This window comes from Hippoglossus stenolepis, chromosome 16 (assembly GCF_022539355.2).
Source record: "Hippoglossus stenolepis isolate QCI-W04-F060 chromosome 16, HSTE1.2, whole genome shotgun sequence".
Lineage (NCBI taxonomy): Eukaryota > Metazoa > Chordata > Actinopteri > Pleuronectiformes > Pleuronectidae > Hippoglossus > Hippoglossus stenolepis.
In genome coordinates, this window is record NC_061498.1 from 18,493,141 (window position 1) to 18,507,932 (window position 14,792).

The 14,792-nt window shown below is 42.0% G+C and overlaps 1 protein-coding gene across 4 annotated transcripts in view; it reads left to right on the forward strand.

Annotated features, from left to right (window-relative positions):
• Positions 1–14,792, forward strand: part of LOC118123902 (RNA binding protein fox-1 homolog 3) — a 255,107-nt gene that overhangs the window by 49,490 nt on the left and 190,825 nt on the right. For all 4 annotated transcript variants that reach the window (XM_047344006.1, XM_047344004.1, XM_047344009.1 and 1 more), the window contains exon 2: positions 12,466–12,562. In XM_047344006.1, coding sequence (XP_047199962.1) covers positions 12,541–12,562 — 22 coding nt within the window. In that variant the 5' untranslated portion in view covers positions 12,466–12,540. The remainder of the gene's footprint in view (positions 1–12,465; positions 12,563–14,792) is intronic.

Sequence of the window (14,792 nt, forward strand, 5' to 3'; positions counted from 1 at the left end):
CCGTCGGCAGGCAGTGCCAAGGACAGCTAATTGAAGGTGAATTGATAATGCCCCAGCTGCCTGCATGTTGCAGCCTCATAGCCGGTCTGCTATGTGCGTCTTTGATAAGTAATTCATCTGTTTGGCCTGGCAGCACTGCCTTGTTGCTTTCATGTCACTCTCCCTCTCCCTCTCCCTCTCTCTTTTTCGCGCGCACACACACACACACGAAATATGTGGAGCCTTGGATGCTCCCTCCCCCAGGCTATGTGTCTGTAGTCATGGTCAACAGGGGGTGAATCCTCTGCTCTCTCTGCTCTTGCACTCTGGGTCTCTGGGTGGCATTATAGTACTCCATCTTTCTCTCCCAGGCTTCACTCTAATTGGATCCACTCCCCAACTCACCGAGAGAGAAAAAAAAATAAAGAAAGACTCCTCTGCAAGTCAGCCACCTATCCTGTCCTCCTCGAAACTTCATCTTCGGAAAAAAACAATCCAGAAGTGGTCGCGAGACGCCGACTGATGTAGCGCCCACAGGTGTAGCCGTGGAGCACGCCACTGACCTGCTCCCAGACCACGTCCTGTTGCTTTTAAAGTAAACTTCTCTGCCCTCGTGTCAACCTTCCACCCCGAACTCACCTCTCCCAACTGCCCTCGGCACCCAGACGCGCTTCACCTCCATCAAACCGCCCCACCTCTCTTTTTTTTTGGCGGCACGATTCATTAACATGTTTGAGGTGGACATGGCAGGCCACAGAGCGGCATCTGAATCAATGCCCTCGCCTCCCAATCTGCCCTTTATCATGTTAATATGATTTCCATTGATGGAACGCTTTTTCAAAATGGCATCCCTCTATGGTTTTACATATTGACTTTTTAATTCATGGCCCTCAGTGCCGCATCACTCTTGTTGTGCCGCCGCTGCAAGAATGCTCCCAGATCAGAGACGGATGTTGCTCAAGTGTGGAATTGACTCCGGGGCAGTGTTTTTTTTTTTTATTTTATGATTCTCTTTTTATTTTTTCTCTTCTTCCTCAATGCAACTGCGTGAGTGTGAGATTGTGCGTCTCCAGCTCCACCCATTTCTCTGTCTGTCTCCCTGATGATGTGTGTGTGTATTCTCTCGTCAGGCCCGAGCAAAAGGAAAAAAAAAAAAAAAAACCTCCTCCGGTTTCATGTCACTGGGGCAATGAGTAAGTTGCCTCTCCGCTAATGTTCTCACCATCAAAATACAGCCTGGCCTCAATAGTAATAATGTTTACATCCCATCCCAATAGCCAGTGGAGAATTGCCTCAACCTGTAACATAGCTATAACAGGAAATGGAGAATTTAATGCCCCGTAGAGTTACAGTGTACTAGCAGTAAAACATATACAGTATTTTATTATATATTATGAAAGACTGAGGGGTGTGTTTTTTGTCATTGCTGCTCTTTTCTGAAGCGTGCACAGACCTGTTTGTGAGTAGTTTTTTTTCGATTGCAAATTGTAATTAAAGTAAGTTTATCACTGGTGCTGACATTTGTGAAACTCAGCGTCATAAAGAGATCCCGTTGAGATGAGTCTGAATCTCTTGAGTGTTTGTAAAAAAAAAATGGGTCACTGGATTGTTTCTAACATTCGTTACGTTCGCTTTTAAGCCCTGAAGTAAAAAAAAAAAAAAAAACTATAACATTAATGCGCAGTAACAAGGGAAAAGAACATTGAAGTTGATTTTGAAAATAGTGATTGAGATAAATAACGTTGGAATTACAACACGTATATAAAGTCAGTTTGAATTCACTTCATCAGTGCTTCAATGTTTTATCGACAACGACATGATGCTGTCATGTTAGCCTCTGTAGCACAAGAGCATGTTTGCCATAAACGCTAAAACTAGTGGTTTGATTGGTGGCTCTGCTACTCAGCGTGTCGAGCTGTCCCCTGGGCCGGGCACTGAAGTCTCGACTGCCCCAGATGTGACTATGTGGACAGGAAGTGCCAAATGAATATAAAAACTGAAAATACAGATGAAACTGTGCGATGGCCAGAGAGCTGAGCGACGACTTTAACAGACATCCGATAGCTGCAGTCGACTTCATCGCCACCAACTGTGAGCAACAGTTGCTTGTGCATAAATGAACGATTAAATGAAAATAAAATCACTGTCACCGCACCAACATTTTTGATGCACAGCGATTCAGTCACCCAATCGCATGCGTGCGTCGGATCATAAAACGTCTCAATTACAGCAGCGGCAGCAGCCAGCCAATCGCTTTGTCTTAGCTTTGGCTGTTGACACGGAGCTTCAGCCACGTTCGTCTGGGGTTCCTCAATGGAGAGCCTCACAGATCTATGTTGAGCTCACTGATTAAGCAATGGCTCTTCTCTCCATTTCAAACGACAAGCTGCCAGGGACTTTGGTTTTAAATTGTGCAATTAGTGATCTGGCATGCTTTGCTTGGCTTCAGTCAGACTCAAATCCCAGTCCAGGGCCTCACCGAAGCGCAGTCGACAACACATACTCCAGGAGCATTTGTCAGACAAATTCATCTGAGCCTCCACTTCCACTTTGCTCTCCGAGCATACTAACCTCCCTCAAATGTCAGCCAGAGTATTTACTGTCTCACTGGGTAAACAGCGGTGATCTGGGTTCGGCGGCACCAGATTTACAGTCATTCTTCTCAATCAGAGCAGATGATTATTCACTGTTTGTTTTTCTCTTTACAGATGCACAAAATTATGTTGACTATCGGCTGAACTCTGCCAAATCTTAAACCACTCTTCCCATTCACCCTTTCAAAAAAAAAAAGAGATGTATTTCCCTGCAGTCATAAATTATAAACATTTACAATATCCACCTCGGACTGCTGTAATAAATCTGCATAATCTTGTTAGGTTTACTGCAGCAAATATATGAATTAGGTTACTCATTTTAGGTTGTAAAACTACAAACCAGCCACCTCTTGATCATCATGTTGGCTCAAAAATGAAAACTGGCTTATATAACATAATTATTACTGTACTATATAAATAACCTAAGCTTGATAATATTGGGAACAGCACAGATAATAGCCTTAATATTTAATTTCCCCCTTTGAAGTTGTGGCTGGGTGCATTAAAAGTTAAAGAAGAATATGGTAAAACTTGTCATTACCACCAAGATTCATTTGAACATGTATTTTTAATAGACTCTTGTAGGAGTCGAATTTCCACAGCTCTGAGAACTGCTTTCATTTCAGCAGTAGTTTGTTTCATGTCTAAAGCCGAGCATCAGGAGTCTACCATCTGACCAGCTGGGATTTAATGTGCCTTGCTGATGGATGAAAAACTTGCTAAGTTGCAGAAAAAAAAATATTCTGAATTATAAGTACCCCCCGCCTCCACCTCCCCCTTCTCCGTCTCCTCCTTTTGCATCCAGAATTACAGCTGGATACTAAATATCATTTTTCTGGTTGGCGGAAACAACAGTCATCTGCAGAAACGGCGTTATCTGGCGTTTATCACGTTGTATTTTGTTGTGGTAATTAACTTTTTAATGCTGGGAATTTTGATATCTATTACAAATTAGTACAGTTTTTTTTTTGGTGTGTGTGTGTGTGTGTGGGTGTGTGTGCTGCTCATCGGGGACACAACAAACACGAGACGTTAGACACATTAGAATGCAAATTTCGCTCTGCAGCTTTTGTTCTGTCTCACTGACAACTGTTGGATTGTCGTAGCGAGCACAAGCAGCCAAAACATGGTGTTGTAACATTCATCCGCAGCACATCCAAACACCAGCGGTGAGGAGAGATAACACTGTAGAAATCACGGCCTACAGTATATGCCCTAATTTTCAGTTCAGGCTTTTCAGATGTATGAGGGTGATTTTACTGATGATCACTTCTCTCCCTCGGGAGCAGGAGACGTAAACGTTAACAGCAAAGAGATTTTAGACTCTGGCACAGACTGAAATCCCATCTCTCTGCCAGTGGATGTTTCTGCTGTTTAATATGCTTTAACCCATCGTGACTGGCACTGATGTAAAGTATCTCAGCCCTTTTTTTCTTCTGTATGGTAATAAAAATACAAATTTGAGATACTTGTACCGTACACAAGTATTTCAATTTTATGCTTGAGGAAACCACTACTCCACTACTTCCAGTTACTTCAGGAATTAAAATGATTTCACTACAAATAGACCAGTTTTAAATGAGATACTTTGTAAATGATTAAACTATCCAACAAAATGTATAAAATGGTAATTGATGACTTTGTCCCCCAGTGATTCTAAGTTGTAAAATGATTGCGCTGCCGTTTCAAAGACAAGATCACTATAACATTTATCACCATTACAGAATACAGTCATTTTCACCACTGCTCATTTTAAAAAGACCAGCACCAGAAAATGAATGAAACATAGATATTTGTTTCTGGCTGCTTGCATTAGCAATAAGGTTAAAGCTATCAGCCTCCAGAGCAGGAAACAACCATCCAGAAATGAAACCCCTGATCTCAGTGCTGTGGTAGAGGCAGAGTAAAGCACCTGGTTACAGTAATAATGTAGTTTTTTTTCTTTTTTCTTACTGATCTAGAGGAATGCAAACTAAACGCTTGTAAAGTCCCAGAGTTCTCTACATAATCGGATATCTGGACCATCGCGACAAATCTGCTGCGTCGGTGGGCTTCTGCATGAAGCCAAAAATCCTGCCCGTCCGAGGTTCATCCTTGTTTTACCTCAGTTTCTATCATTCTTGGTCTTAACCTTTTTTTTCCTCCTCCAACAAAGAAACCTCTTGTTCCACTGACCACATTTTCCGCTACCTGGCGAAAGCTAGCCAGCGTGGAGAACAAAAGCACTGTCCTCTCTCTGTGTTGCACAGTGGCAAACAGAACTTCCTTTGTGACTCGAATCAATTGATTTTTTTGAGTGAAAATGTTATTACATTGTGCAATCATCATTTACTGCAATTGTGTATTGCCATGGTAGGCATTTGAATTCAATTTTCAGTATTAAAATGATCTTATACATAAAAGTACTTATACACTATAATACATATGAAGATTATTATAACGGTTGAAAGGCTCAGTTTGGAAAATTAGCACTTTCAATCTTAATAAGATAAAATAAGTTAATCCTATATTAGTTCCACAATGGGAAATAATTTGAAGTAAAAATAAAAAGACATCCATTAAAGTAAGAAATTAGTAAAAATGGAATATGCATGCAAGGAAATATAGACCTTAATAGTACATATATTATACATACAGTGTAAACAATACTTAAATATGATTGTGTCAAACAATTCTGTTAATGTCACATATTTGTACAGTTTTATTGTTTTTACTCAAGTTGCTGATCTGAATACTTCACATATGCAGAACTAAGTAGGAGATTGTTGGGGACAAATAAGTTCACAAGAGGAACATTTCTAGAATTTAGGTGAGGGGGGGCATCTGTGTAGAACACACAGGAGCTAGGACATGAAGGAAAAAGTCCTTATCGACAAAAGCTATAGAATCGCATTGTCTTTCCAAGTTGAGTCTCCCACGTGGATGGCACCTAACTGATGCATGTATTAGAAACATCGTTAACATGCCCACGTGTTGAACATTTTTTCCTGTTGTATTTCCACATAGGCTCAATCTGACATTTAACTAGGGGGCTGGCAGGAAACGTATCAGAAAAGCATAAAGCACAAAGCCCCTTAAGGAAAGGTGTGAAAGCAGCCTCAATCACCAAGCTTTGATTGTTGATTCCACCAGAGTACTTTTTAAATAATCATTTAAGTGATATTAACGTGTTTTAACCTCCTTCATTCAAATGAAAATAATAAAGCCAAACTGGCTTTAGATATACAAGGATAAATAAACTTGACTCAATTGAACGACGGGAAATCACAGTTATTTTTTTGTTTGTTTGTTTGTTTTTTTTGGCGCTGATCATATTCATTAATCTAGAAGCTCACAGCGTTCAGGCGTTCAGGCGTTCAGGCGGACCATGACCACTGTGCACTAAGATGTAATAACCAGAGCTGGACTCGTATGGAATTGAGAAACGCCCGCACGCCTTCATACACACGGTCCCACCATGGTAGTTCGCTCTTCTCCCAAAGCAAACATAGCAATTACAGGCGCTGTCAGTCACTGTCAGATGTGGCATCGGTGATCAATCCCGCCCGTTGGACTGAGGACATTAGACATGAACATACATGCAGGGGAGTTAAATCCCCCCATCACCCCCTACTCCCCGGCCTGCTGTTCATCCAGCTTCCTCCGCTGGGATTGAATTGGGAATCCATTTTGTGCTGCAGGCTGGTGTTTCTCCTGCAATTTCTCAAGCGACATCTGTCCATTTCAACCCATGGAATACTAGCTATTGCCCTTCACACATAAAAAAATCCAACATTTAACACTTTTACGACGATCAAAACAGTATTTGACAATGTGCCTTGTGTTTCTGGCCACCCTTGTTACCAGCTGCGACAGTGTGCTGCTGGTGTTGTTTTCAACCTTGTGTGTGTGTGTGTGTGTGATCATAGCAAAATGTGGTCATGGAGACCAACTGCAGCCAGAACCTTAACAGAGGCGGTTCTGAATACTTTGGCAGGTTTTTATATGTCTGTATGTATGTGGACATATTTTGTCGCCACAACAGCATCGCGACTGTGAGAGAAACTGTCAGAATTTGTAGGTGTGTAGATATGATCCGATCCATGAGTACTGAGTAGCAATGTAACAATTAGTGTTGGGCTCCTACACTCCCAGTACAGGACTGGATCACAACACAGATTTCTCTCTGCGCTTCATTTAGGTGCCTGAGATCTGTACTGAGATAGATGTCCTGCTAACAGGCAACATAAACATCACGGCATGCGACAAGTTAGCATTACTCTTAACCCTGGTAGTAACACACACTCTCTACATGACTGGCAGCTCGAAACGTTAGGCCACAGTTAGCTAGCAGCGACCTCAAACTCAAATCTACACGAACCAACAAAATGTCTGAAGCTAATCAGTTGATGGTGTAGCTGTTTTTCATGCGATACAAGGATTTCAAGGATTCCCGCAAACTGGAACATGCGCAAACCTTTGACTTTAATTCTGTGTAAAGGGAGGAACACGTGTATACATTTGAAAGCAGAGGAATGCTCTGTGTTTGACTGCGTGCGTGACCCCATGTCAAACACATCAGCCGGCACTGTGAGCGTCCCTGGCCCCAGCGGCGAGGCGACAATTAATTAGCGAGTTTTGAACTGAAAGTGTTTTGCTGTATTAAGCACTGAAATTGTTATTGACTGGTAAATGATTGTACCTGGGTTAGGTTTAATTTATTATGTGATTTTCTTAGGCAACTTTATAATAAGTTTTGCACTTTTTTACATATATATTAGATTTAAACTTATAATTTTCCTTAGCAAGAAAAAAGCTGCTCTAAACGTCAACTGTCTACTTTTGAGAAAAAAGTATTGGTTCTGGCACTGGTCAGAAACCGGTTCTGTTTTGAAAGTGTCAATTTAATATAGATATCAGGAAAAAAACAAATGATAACTAACTCTAAAGTAATTAAGTAATAATGCAGTGACAATTGTTGATTACTTGTTGTTTCCCCACGTATTTTATTTACCCCGTTCAATAAATTACATCTTACACACATGGCATAAAAAGGTTCATTTATGTTGAGGGGTTCATTCAAATTTATGGTCAATTTGGAGGCTGCAGGTTGTGGGACGGTTGAAGTGTATTGTGCTTTATACGGACAGATGTTTCTATTATTCAGTTCCCCCAATTTATGTCAATGAACGCACAACAGCATCGCAAACCACATCGTCCAAAATGACCGTAAAGTTGAATCAACAACTCTCTAAAACAATCACAATAAAATCAGAATGCTATAATATTCATGAAGAAGGATTTATAGATTTTTGTATCACACTTTATTATGTGTCTTTGTGTATTGGCTGTATATTAAAACACTTTAACCTGACAAAGTGCTTGGACTAGAATAGAAATATCTACAGGTTGAGCGTCATTGTGCGTCAGGCATTACTATTTCCTGCTGCGGGTTTCTGCCAATTCTTTCTGAATTGTCATAAAGTAGGGGTGGTTCTTAGGGGCTGTGTTGCCCCTCAGCCCCCAGATGTTCTCAACACACCCCTGCATGTTGGGCTTGGTAGAAAATCAATTACTGAAGCAGAAGTAAAAGAGACAAGTGGGACAACAGAGGCATAAATGACAACACACCATCACAAAATATGTCCTGGAACACACTGAGCACCACCGCCTGATGGACATAAGAGTATCTGAGGCTGGAGTTTTTTCCTCTAAGTGCACAGTTATCATGATGCCAGACCTCTGAGGAAAAAAAAAAGGCATAATAGCCCCATTCTTAACTTTATTCCGCTGTAGCTTCTGGGCATGTGCATCACGCGCCCCTGTCGCCCTCGCACAGCACAGCAGATAGAGATCTATAACTACGATTTCCAGTCTGAAGGGAACCTGGGGGAAAAGGGCTTTGTTAGGCTACAGGTCCCCGCCTGCCTGGCTGCACTGCTGCGCTCCTGCATGGGTAAAGAAACAGCCATACACACTGACCTCAGAGCTGTTGTTTAATCACCAGGGCATTTTAATGGCTTGTCAGAGTAATGAAATATGGTTGGAGGCTACCTGGTGCAAACATTACGATAAATCCCTCGCACACAAGCCTACGCAGGGCTTAATGGTTATAAATCATCACTTTGGGGAGAGAAAAATGACAGCTATTAAAATAATGAATGGGATGATTAATTTTTCACATTAAAGATTAAAAGCTATGAGAGGTATCATCAGATATTTGAGCCGCTGTAAACGTTTGAAAGTGAGAGCTTATTTTCCGCACTTTATGACGCCCTCCGTTTCTTCACTGTCATCCAAGTTTTTTCTTCTTCTTCTTCTTCTTCTCCCTCTCTCTCTCTCCTCCTCTGTGTGCTGGCTGGGTGCGCCCACCGACACAGGCATTCCTTACACCTAATTTGTGCTCTTGTAAAAGTGCTCTGAGGAAAAGCCTTGAAGAACACTCATTGCTTGAGGCAGTACAGGACCCTCTCAGCCTCTCTGCAGGGGCTCCTCAAGGCTCTCACCGACATTATTTCATACCTCTAAAGCTGTCATACCTATAGCCTTTCACAAGAAGAATAAGAAGAGCTGGACGGAGGTAGTTTGCTCTCCATTTTGGGCTTTTTTTTTTTTTTTTTCTTTGCTGTTCGCCTGTCCCTGCCAGTTTCCCCAGCTACGTCTGTTCTGTCACTAGAGCTGATTATACAACTTTCTGCTTCGAAATGCATGTCGAACAAAGACAGTATATAATAACACATGCTCACTGAGCTGGCATAAATCCCCATGTATACACAAACTATGACAAGCTCTCTCTCTCCGTCAGATGGCTCCCAGGGGAAGGTGTGTTATTGCACATAGATTCCTAATCCAGTTTTCACTTTCAGGGGACTCGCTGTGTTGTTCCGACATATATCACCCAAATTGCAATCCGAAAGATTAGAGGAGAGAGGCATAATTAGAACATTAATAACCATACATGTTAGAGAACATAAGTAATTGAGTTTTTTTTTATGATGAATGGGAATGTAAACAAAAGGCAGGAGAGTGAGAGGTTCAATTAGAATTTCCAAGCAGGGCTCTGTCTCGGCAGACACGTGAATGTAGGCTTCTCCCACTGTTGCCCAATTATTTCTGTGTTCCCAGGCAATGATAGTATTGCTTGTCCATCTGCAGCCTTCAAAGGGATATTCAAATCGTCTCATTGAAGCAACGGCTCCATTTGTTGGCAGAGAATAAATTGTTGGCTGGAAATTTTTTTTTTTTTTATCTGCTCAGAGCAAAGCCAGGTATTTGTGCAGCTAAAGTTATTTACAAAGTGGTGGGAAATTTAAACGACTCCTCTGGCATTTCCGCGTGCCTCTTTTTTCCCTTTGATTTCTGTGTGTGTGTGTGTGTGTGTGCGTGCGTGCGTGCGTGTGCATATGTGTGTATTTTTTTGCTGTTTTCATTTCACATTCTGTCACTGGAGACGCTTGTGATGGCCACCCACACCTCATTCATGTTCCTCCAGCTCTTTTTTGCCGTCTGCTAATGATCCAGGGACACCAAATAAAGGGCCGCCGAAACAAAATGGCCACCTTAGCTGCCCACTTATATCTCAACCCGCCCCTCTCAAATCAATTCTGACATTTCATTCTGCCCTTATAGAAGGTAATGGTGCATTCAGAGGTTGTTACCGATAATGTTGAAATGGTATTGCTTGGTTTCATTGGATAGACGTACTGTAACCTCGGCTGTAAGATGGCTCCAGCTCCTCTCCTGCTCTTCACTGTCCCTTGTATCTGGTTGTTTTCCCACTCAGACGGAGACGTTGGTATTTACCGGCTCAAATATCTCTTTTGGCACAAGTGGGAGCAGCTTTTTTCCATTTTCTGTTAACAAGTAACCAACCAGTGTTTGTATTTTCCTCCCACTCTTGTGTTCACACAACATGAAGAGAAAACAACCTTTTAAGTCAGCTAGTCAATATGCTGTTTCTTATATATTATTTACTGCCTATGGGCTGTATATCAGAATGCGCTAAACAACTGTTTCGGATTTGCAGTCATAATCATGTAGAGAGAAATCACAGAGCCAGATGTCTGGCCCTCGTTTTACAGCGTTTATGTTTTCCTCTGAGTTTATGTAAAATTCATCCTTCCCTGTTTTATTTATTCCCCCGTTTTCACAGACTCAACAATTAGTCAATTCCCAATCAACAAGAGAAAAGAAATAGCTTTTAATTACTTTTGATAAATGACAAATTGTGTTGGCATCACTCCCTGCAAATGCTTAATCAGGTGTGGGGCGGGGTAGGCAGGCGGGTACCGGGAGAGGGGATTTCTGCTGGGATGAAATCAATGCGCTCTCGCCGCGGTTCATCGGCTGGGCTTCTGGGCAACAGCCAACCAGAAGCCTGCGAAGATACACAAGTCAGCAGAAACCCAGCCGCTGTGTGAGAGCAGCCCCACATTGAGGCATAAACATGCTGTAATGCTTAGAGGTATGTGCTGTGTAACAGCCATATATGTGGGACATGATGTTTGCTCACAAGATTAAATACAAACAAACACTGTGCCTGTTTGCCATGTTGTGTCGTCACAGTAACTTCACGCCAGCAGGAACAGTGTTGAGCGGTGAATGGGTAATGTGTAAACTGCATCATGTTTATCAGTGAACGTTAGAGAGATTCATCTGGTTTTTAACCTCGACAGATTCAGGGTAACCATTTGTACCTGCTCGTAGGCTTTATGCTAAACTAGGGTAACCACATCCTTACTCCAGGTCTTAACACACAAACTAGTGCTTGCCCCAAATGAAGAAACTACTATTTCTTCTCTTTGTAATTTGGTGAGATCATACAAATTCCCTTTAAAGTGCCTCCAGGAAATAACCATATGCCTGCACTCTAAAGTCCAACACTGACAGAAGCCTTTGTCTTTGTTTTCAGTAACAGTTCCACCTCATCGTTGGTCCAAGCATAGAGATGCCTGGTCTTACTTTCCACCATCTCTGTACTGGGTTTGTAGTATTGTCTATAACCAAGCAACCAACCACACATAGACAATCTGCTTCCTGTTTACACCAGTGTAAACATAACCACTTTACTTGAATGGTCATGCGATATGTGTTTTCAGGTGTGTTACTATTAGGCGGGGACGAGAGGGATCGTTTTTTTTTTTTTTTGTAAAATATCATTTCAAAATGAAAACACATCAGTATAGGTTTCAAAGAACCGACTGGAGTTCGTTTGCCTCTCAGGTTGTCCAGCACACTACAGAGGATGGTGAACACCCCACAGATTCACATTCTTTAGGTTATTGATGCATATTGTTTCATTTCTACTTGATATTCGGATATAATGTTTGCGTATCTTGCACTCTCTTGGCCTTAGTCTCTCGGCGCAACACACAATGTGAGAAATCTCCTATATAGCAAGGGTCAAAAAAATCTCCCCTCATATTCTTCCTGACGCGAAAGCTGCTTTAAGACATGCACTGAACTCCAGACAGAAGATGCCTGTCAAATTGGAAAGATGAAATTTGAGAGCCTTTGGCGATATATGCAGAAGCTTGTGTTGATCTCTGCAGCAGAATGTATACTTCTGTATGCTCTACCCAGGCTCCACCCCTTGCCTGAATGTGTTTCTGTTGTTGTGAACGTGTCTGTCCCGGACAGTCTCCTGCTGTGTTCTTCAAACTGTGGAAAAAGTCCAAAAAAGTGTCTGGAGTTGTCTGAAAATGAAAACATACCCTTCACAAATCATTACTGATATTATTTATAAGCCAAATGAGCAGATTTCTGAAAATGTTAAACTATTAGAGGTAAAAGTGCAGTAAACTGGAAGAACAAATTCTGCATCTCTAAGTACTCAAACAAACTTCACCTCTTTCTGCTGCAGAGAGTGTTTTAACAGCCAGTGTGTGTTCTGTTTTTTTCTTTCTTTCTGCAGGGTTCATCAGTCCCTGTGGCAGCAGCAGCAGCGAGTCGAGTGACCCAGCTTCAGCCCGACCGGCTTTACCTGTACATGGAGACCCCCAGCTGGGCAGGTCAGCCTCTAAACAAACCCCTCATGTCTGTTTGCTGTGCACTTTAGGTCCAGTCTATCTGTATGTGTCTTAACTTACAACTAGTCTGGCTTCAGGTACGCTTTCTCGGTGGAAAAGTTTGGGTTTGTTCAGCTTCACACTGCCTGAATTGAAGTTTGGAATTGAAATATCTGTTTTGCTGCAAGATAACAGAAAAGGAAATCAAATCATCCCACTTATATTGTCATATTTTTGCCTCCTTGTTTGCAAATATCCCAAACCACATCAACAACTCTTATCCACGGGCACTGATAAAACGTTAAGTATGATTTGTGACCGCATTACCAATTTTCTTCTTACTCCTTTACTTAAAAGACAATTTTGTTGTTACCTTTCTGAAAAGGTTTCCAGAGCAGCAATCATAGTTTTATTTTTTTCTGTTAGAAAACCTGAAAAAGTATTCCAGTGTAGAAGATAACTGTCAATCAACGATAGCGCAGCCTCAACCGAGGTAATTCATCTGCAGCTTTTCACACAACTGGCTCCGTTTTTTCTCTGAAATTCTGAACTTGTCTGTGATTTTCATATCTTTTCTACCATGTAGAAATATTTGCTTAATATCAGTCTTGATTAGGTTATTTGTCATAATCTCTGCCATTTGTTGAGTAACTGCAACAACAATCTTTCTACTGATAGTTTCATACTCTTTGGACATCAAATACTCCATCTATATGTTGAAGTATGGTTTTTGTAAATGCTTTCCGATTACTCATACGACAGTTGCCTAATCTGATATAGAACTATTTAAAATGCGTATTTATCGTTATGCTACCGCTAGGGTCAAGGTTTGGTTTAAAAACGCTTTAGCAAAGATCCTGTTTTCTGGTTGAAGAAACTAAGATTAGGGAACTTTTCTGCAGTGTTTGGGTGTGGTCCGATTTGCAACACAGACACACTCAAGCGTGTTAAATTCCCGTTTAACTTCGACGACCCAAACACCCACCAAACCCAGCGTCTTGCTGCTTCAGCCTTTGCTCCTGACACGCAGCAGTCATTATTCACACGGCCGCTGCAGCTCTTTTCCTATTAAATGTAAATATGGGGTTGTTTTGGGATATATGAGCAACTGATGCTGTTGTTTCCTCTGGGAGAAATGGGCTCCATTCATTTGAAAGTGTGCCTCACATTTTAAGTGTGATTATCTGAGTGGTCCTTTTCTCACCTGGCCTCACACGAGCAGCCGAACGCTCCAGAGTTTGAGGAAACGGCTTCACGCCCTCTCGCTGCGGATGCGCCCTTACTGTAATAAAGTCTGCATGTATGCACGCCTTACTCTCCCCTATCCGGCCATATTGTGCTAATGTGTGCTGGTTAAGTAGCGGAAGACTAGAGAAAGACTCTTATCCATATGCCTGAGAGCCCAGGAGCCAGTGTGATCTCTCCCCAGATGGAGCCCTCTGCCTCCCCACCCATCCTCCACGGAGCTATATAGCAGGTGGCAGCGAGGATCAATGGTCCTCCGCCATTACCTCTTCTCCACTTCACATCTCCAGCCTCATCTCCAGGGGGGGCCCGCGGCGCATGCGGCGCGTCTCGCTGCAGCACACCGGGAGAAATAGGGACGTTTTCCATTAGTCTAATTGCTCGGTTATAGTTCTATATTATTGCCGTGATCACCACTGTGGCTTGGTAATGATGGACCTCCCGTGCCCCCACGTATAGCTGGTGGGTGTTATGTCTCCCTCGTCACCGCCCATTGAAACTCCAGTTGCAGTGGGTGTAGGAGGAGAGAGTGAACTTAACAGAGAAGAAAACAGGAGGATAAACAGCTAAAAAAAAAGAGAGTGAGAGAAAGTGCTCTTCAAATGTTTTGATGTAAGAGTTTAATCAAATAGCCTCAGCGATTTACATTCTCAACAGGTGCAGCGTTCGGCTGATTTATGGAATAAACACTGGAGTTCTAGTGCTTGTTCATTTGCCTCCGCTAAAAACTGGCAATATGGGGCTAATTTGCTATAATTTGCTGCCGCTGTGGCCACTGGTTAAGAATGTTTATATAATCATGATATAATAAGAAAAATGAAAATGAGTTTTTCATGCGGTTCAGGCCCCGTCACTCACAGACTCGCTAAATGATAATTACATTCCTCAAGCGCTGTATTACATTTTACCCTCTTACATGGACTTTGTTCAGAGTAAATGGGGGAGTATCATTTTCATTTTTAAGGCGATATGACCCATTATTATTCCC